This window comes from Anarrhichthys ocellatus, unplaced genomic scaffold (assembly GCF_004355925.1).
Source record: "Anarrhichthys ocellatus isolate YVR2014 unplaced genomic scaffold, GSC_Weel_1.0 scaffold86, whole genome shotgun sequence".
In the NCBI taxonomy this organism is placed as follows: Eukaryota; Metazoa; Chordata; class Actinopteri; order Perciformes; family Anarhichadidae; genus Anarrhichthys; species Anarrhichthys ocellatus.
The window spans coordinates 1,878,611-1,885,545 of NW_022280116.1; the positions used below are offsets into that span (position 1 = coordinate 1,878,611).

Consider the following 6,935-nt stretch of genomic DNA (forward strand, 5'->3'; position numbering starts at 1 on the left):
CCCCCCCCCCCCACACACACACACACACACACACACACACACCCACCGCCCCCCGCACCGGAGGCTCAAATCTAGCCGGGGACACGCCATGTGCGTTTTTACCGCAGCGGAGCGCCGAAGAAGCGCCCGCAGCGGCGATGAACCGGCACCCCGCGCAAGTCCGCGTTGGGTTCACCTTGTGTCGTTACTACGAACGGTGTAACGCGACGGTGCCCGTTACAACCCCGAATGCGGAGAACACTGCGAACAACCGGAGGTGCACTCGTGTCATGAGGAGAGGAGGAGTGTGTTAAGCTCTTGTGCGGGCAGTTTAATCAAGGCGGTGGATACAAGTTAATCGGACGGCACCCTCAAACCATCTGTCAAACAAGCGCTCCGTCAGAGAGCAGCGGTATCGGCTGCTCCTGTTCTACAACAGTGGGTCTCCTGGTGAACCACCTAGATGTGGCAAAAATATGACATGAAGAATGTAATCTTACCTTGGGAAGAAAAAAAAGATGAAATAAACGATTGTGTTTTTTATTTATTTCCCGCTATAGGCTTTGCGATCCCGCAGTTGATCCCCACATGGGACAAGAAACATTATCAAACACTGCCGTCCCGGTGTAGACAACGCTTTTTTTTTTTCTACATTTACAAACTGCAGCCACACATTCTCAAGTCGATCCCGAGCATGCATTCGGTCGGCCAGCCGGTGCGCGTCTTACCTATGGGTGGGTGGCCAGGTTTGTATCCTTTCTCGTTGGTGCACACTCCCCTGCCGTGTAGAAGGGCGTGCAGGGGTTTCTCCTCGCCGCTCCTCGGCAGGCAGCGGAGGCCCTGGGTGCACGTCCCGGTGTAAACCCCGCACGCCTGTCCCTCAGACAGTGCGCACGTAAGGCAGCAGCCGCAGCCCGGCTCCTTGACCAGCTGGCAGCCGACCGGGACCGGAGGGCACATGGACAGCGCCTTCTGGTCACAGGGCTCGCACGGCACGTATGAGCCCAAGCACCCGGACAGCCCCAAGATAAATGTCACCAAGAGGCAGAAACTCAGAAACATTGTTGGCGTTCTCTTCAGTTATAAGCATAAACCTCAAATGCGAAGAGGAGGGGAACAAAAGTAGACTGGTCTAATGAGCACAATGTCTCAGTCAGATAATCCGCTTTTTACAGCTAAAGCCAAGAGTCTTTATCCAAGAGTGTCGCTATCTGTTTAAAACACATTAATTACCGCGGCTCTGCGCCGTGCACACTGCAAAAAAAAAAAAAAAGAGTTCAAATAAGCTATTTAAAAAATTATTTGTGATGTTGTTGTTTTTTTCCCCAGAGATGTCCTCTGCAAGAGCAAAGCAATTCTTTGCACAAAATCTCAACTTCTCTCCCCTTCAGTTTGGACTCCAGTACTTTCTCCAGCAGAAGTTTCCTGAGCAGACTGATCAACTGGAGAGCTGCCTTGCCTTTTTAAAAACAGCCGAGCCCAAACCCCTAACTATGAATACGCTAAACAGCAGGGAAGGGAGGCGCACTTGTTCCACGGCTTGGCAGGCTGCCAAACTATTTTTTTTTTTTTCTTCCTCTTCTTCAGCAGCAGGAGGATCGCTCTTTCACCCTAAAGGCTGAACTGATGCCGAGGTGCAAGAGGCAACAGCAGAGAGCAACGCAGCCCTCATCCAAACATCTGAGCAGGGGAGGGGAGGGGGGCGGGGGGACCTGCAGGCTTTCACTGTCTGCAGAGCTGCAGCTTCACATTCTCCATAGAAGATCTTTAAAGTGCTCCACACTGCAAAAAGAAACCTCAAACGCACATATCCAGCCATACAAACTCACTTGTGTGTTAAACAAGCTTCTTTTTTTTATGCAGCGGGTGAGATGATTCTCCTTGAGATTCATCTTGGAGAAAGTCAAAGATTAGCAGGCTTCTCTACAAAAGGGCCCACAATGTAAGGAAGAGATATTGTCTCCCTGTTCACTGAATCACCAATAACGTGCTCATTTGACATTCGTGGATTTGAAAACATCTTGAACTTTCATTTAAGTCACAAGGAAAAAGAATTTTCTTACATCATGATTCTTTCCTGTCCATGAAAAATAAATCCTCGGTAACCCCCCCGCTTGAGTCATAAGTGCCTCATTGTCACGGTTTCAATGGAATATCCTCAGTAAGGAAAAGCAGCACGGGGAAATCTGAAGTGGTGCTTTGCTTTGGACGTTTGGAATAAATGTATTTTTCAAAAAGCGCCGGATTGACCATATGTCCATTATTGAATCATTCACTTACATGAGGGATGGAACAAGAACATGGATTTGCAATTATTTTTTATTATATATTTTTGTCCAATTTACAGCTTTTCCATGTTTTTTTTTTCTTGTGGAGATGACACGCGCAGGGATGCCTACTCTGGTCCATAAGTCACCTTTAAAGTCTGCACCTGTTGCTTCCATTGGACATCATTGGTGTAACAAATGTAGCCAGAAGGGAAATCCACTAACATCTCTCTCTCTCTCTCTCTCTCACACACTGTGAGAGAGAGTCATGTCATCAGAGAAGAAAGAGAAACAAGAGAGAAAGAGGGGGGCGGATGTCATGAATTTTGAGATTCGACGCAACAGGCTGACAAGTTAAATGCAACTGGGCCCTATTATTTTATAGACTGTACGCAGAATAATGCCTGATTGCTTCAGTGTGTGCTCTGCTACTCGCACCGCATGTGCACTCTGAATCAGCCCAGCCGGGGCTGTTATTTCCATCTCTGCTGCTTTCAGGGCAGATTTTTCTTCCTTAAGTAATAGCGGAGTGTCAGGAAGCTGTATCGGCTGTCCTTCCCATACCCACTCACTGCTTGATAAACGGTCACACGGTCGTTTCCTGAATGTGGCTATCATTTTTTACCCAAGGGCTCAACAGGGAGGTGATGTACTCTCACGTTAGTTTAACAGTTGACCACTAGAAGGCACTGTTAACAATGATAAACGCTGCAGAGCAGCTGACTCACATGTCCTCTGTGTATACTTGGGAAATCAGAGAAATGACACACACTAACTGATGAATACGCCATCAGAGCTGTAATAGCACAGTGTACAGTGTATGCTGCTATTGCATGGGTACACATGGATCTATAAATAGAGCAGCTGAAGTATTCATTTTATACCGAAGGTGTTCTCCATGGAATTAGCGACTGGATAATTGCATAATCTCATTTACATGAAATTGAATTATCATGGGCGTTTTCAAATTTTCTGTGGAAAAGGAAATTTGGAAATTTGTTTTCACCACAACATTAGTATGGCACATGTTTAGTGTTTCCTTTACTTCAATTCAACCATGATTGTTTAAAACCTGGTTTACAGAGGATGTCGAAGGGTTCCATAACCACCGTTTACATATCTGGACTGTTTTTTTAAAATTTATTTCCATGACTTTTCCTCTGGTTTCTCTTACATGCCTCCATCCATGCTTATCACTTCCCATCATTTGCATTCAACCATAAACATCTGGAGCGGACTGACATTTCCTTTTTTTCAGAGCTTGACACAAAGGGATAGATCCTGAGAAAAAGGTCACAAATTAATCCAGCAGCCGCAGAAACTGCACCGAGTGAATTGTGATTCAACTTCTCACCAGCCAGCTGCAGAGCGAAGGACTGTGGCGTGAGTCAGTGTTCCCTCCAAAATGAACATGAGCGGTAAAACCCGGTTAGAGCAAACCAAGACATAAATCTGAGCTACCCGAGCAGCGATAATGAACAGGATTAAGACAGTAAAGCAGCGTGGATTAACGGTGCATCCACCAAATCTTAGCTGGGCATGAGAGATGAATGGAGAGAGAGGATGACAAATTACAAGGGGAAATATGCTCCCAGTACAAGTTCCAGTTAAGGATGTAAAATATTATACATGTAATAATCATGGAGGGGACACTTTGTTCTTTTAGCTACGCTCCAAAGATCTGTTCATGAACCAATCCATCCATCCCGCCTTTTGTCTGTGACGTAAGTCAACGTTGACGTTCTAGTTTTACACAGGACACAAACCAGCGATCGCCTGGGTGATGGTCCTGTTTGTTTGACCCATCTATCACCAGTCCCACCCAACTTAAAAGGACTATCACGTAGTTTATACTAGGTTTGTTGCTCTAATAATAACGCGGGTGGGTTTACATTGGAGTTATAGGTGAAAGCCAGGTGCATTGCATACAGATGATAAAGGATTCTGTTTTTACCATGTAAAGTGTCTTTGAGTATCATTTAAAACGCAATACAAATAAAATGATCATCATTATTAATGCCGCCCTTGTTTCTGTGGATCTCTACAATGGAGCCAAAGTAGCAACGTTTATGGGAAATATACCAGGTTGAAAAAAAATAGAATTATCCTTCAAGGTACATAGTGCATACAGCCAGTGCTGTTCTATGCTATTTGCTTCTTATTTAACTAAACACTGGCAGTCATGGCTCGCGTGTTGCTTACAGAACACATTAACTACCGATTTTATTCTGGCAATGTCAGCAATATCTGCCAAACATGCTAAGCTCTCACATGTGCCAAACTTACGTACGTGCGCTGATGTACAGCACTGTGTATGAATGTGCGTGTTTCATTGCATGTTAAAGTATGTGTCAAAGAGACGGCAGTTCTGTGCTCACGTGTTCGCCGTAACTTGTGTGCGTGTAGGTGTGTGTGTGTGTGTGCGTGTGTGTTAGTGTGCGTGTTTGTGTGGGCAGGTGTATTTGTGTTTTATGTCCTTGCATTCCCCATAGATGGAAAATAACGAACACCAGAAAACGCAGCTTGTAATTTGTCTTGTTCCACTTTGTTGAGTCGTCACTTTACATATACACGAGAGGAGTGTGCGATACACAAACACTCTTGGACACACAAACAGTCCTATTTCCAAGGACGCACAGAAACGTGTTGTTGTGTATATCTGTTGAGACCAGACAGCACGGCTCCAGGAATGAACCTGTTGGCACTCTGCATTCTGTCATTTAAAAGTGTGGACTAAAAAACTCCGTGAGTGTGCAGGATCGAGAGTGAGTAAGAAAGAAAGGAAGGAAACGATTTGACTAATACACATGGCTCACACAGAGCTTTGAATTACATAGTTTGGTTTTACACTGTGTGAAAGCAGCGGATCTCTCTGCTTTCACACCTCAAATTATTTCATTTATCCAGTTTCACTGGAGAGCTTTAATAACTTATTACGGTATAAAGGCTGTTTCAGAGTGTTATATTCTCTGTCAAGAACAAAAATATTGACTTTTGGCTATGGTCAAACTTTAATGAACCGTATTGAATATCAATGCAAAATATGAGCCATTGACAGCCGCAATACAAAACATTGATATCAGTGTCAGCCTTGAAGCGATTGAAATGACTCGGAAGAGAAGTCCGGGGTCTCAGCTGTGTGTGCTCAATAAAAGCGGTGGCCGACTCACTTCTGGTGGAAGAAAAAAAAAGAAAAGTATCTCCTGGTCGATTGGAAGCGTGCACCAAGCTTTTAGTTCACTAAATAGTGAGAAAGATTCAACTTGCTCCTGCCTGGATTGCATCTCCCTACAGTTGACAGTGTTGCCATAGAGGCGTTGTCAACAGCACGGTGAACTTTGCGGTGATGAGCGCCCTGCGGGTTTCCATTAGCGTGGAATCGCCTCGATGTCACCATGAGGAGACCTGCAGGATCTTGTAACGCGAGACGGTGCGAAGGCTTATCCGAGCGCTGCCATTGGAAACTCTGCAGATCGAGATAAGCTGGCTGTTAAGTGTAAAGCCTTACACAAGTGGTAGTCTTTTTATAGTCTATTAATGCACGGTTGGCCAAAATCATTTCCAAAACGAGGAGCATTCAGACATGCGCATGAAACCAAAGGGAGACGTGAGAGAAGTAAGGGCTGTGTGAGGACCATGGGATGGTCTTGCTTCGTGGCCTGGTCCCTGGCCAAACCTTTAGCTTGCAATGGCTAACGCTGGGTTTTGTTAAAAGGTGATGTATTTGTGGTTTCTCCTCCCTGCTCTCTCTCTCCTTCAACACCTCGGATGGTTTACTTAAAGCTACATTTGTCTTCTGCATATTGTTGGTTAATCGGTAATGTGTGCATGTGTGAATATGTGTGTGTTTGTGTTTGTGTGTGGAGCCGGGTCAAAAGTGACAAATCATACTTACAAATATTTGAATTTTTACATCAAGTACTCCTCAAGCATTCTGTAAACACATCCAAACAATGTCTTCGATTTGTCAGTTTAGGTATTTTGCATAACATTCTTATCCATAATGTCCCACACTAAGATCAACATTTGAATTCCTCCGCTGTAAATTAAACTAAATTCCTCCACTGGCAACATATCAAGAGAGCATGGAGTGCAAAACAGTTACACTCACACACTCTCACACACACACACACACAGAGTTAAACACAAAAGCCTCATTAATCATCAGTATTTGAGAAGTGCTCAACTGAAATTAAGAGGTAAACAAAAAAAAGATATATCAAAACTGAGCAGACATGACCTCTCGTTCCTCCCAGTATGTAACAGAGCTTTTTTTTATTAGAATAGCTAGAAGCAAATATCAGGGTGGAAACTGAGAACGGGCAGTCAATCGCATTCATTCACATAGAAGTGTCTAATTAACATAATAGAATGTCTACAGTCTTGGGAAAAGGAAAAAAAAGGATGCTGTCATTCTTTTGGGGGATTAACTACTACTTCTATCCAGGCCATGCCAACATGCCCCTTTTCAGTGCCAGCTGCTGCATGGTACGGTAACAGCAAGCAAAAGACTTTGGTACCCGGAAGCCCAGGTATGTGCCAACCTTTGGGTATGAGCGGCATGTTGGTAGACCAGCTGGTAGAGGCCAAACCTCAGTACCAGGACTCTGCTAGAGAGATCAAACAGGCTCGGTATGTGTGAGTGTGTGTGTGTGTGTGTGTGTGTGTGTGTGTGTGTGTGTGTGTGTG

The 6,935-nt window shown here is 44.7% G+C and overlaps 1 protein-coding gene across 1 annotated transcript in view; it reads right to left on the reverse strand.

Annotated features, from left to right (window-relative positions):
• igfbp5b (insulin-like growth factor binding protein 5b) overlaps positions 1-1,562 on the reverse strand; it is a 15,087-nt gene extending 13,525 nt beyond the window's left edge. The window contains exon 1 of the mRNA XM_031875067.1: positions 708-1,562. Within this exon, the coding sequence (XP_031730927.1) occupies positions 708-1,041 (334 nt within the window). The 5' untranslated portion in view covers positions 1,042-1,562. The remainder of the gene's footprint in view (positions 1-707) is intronic.
• Positions 1,563-6,935: the final 5,373 nt, after the last annotated feature.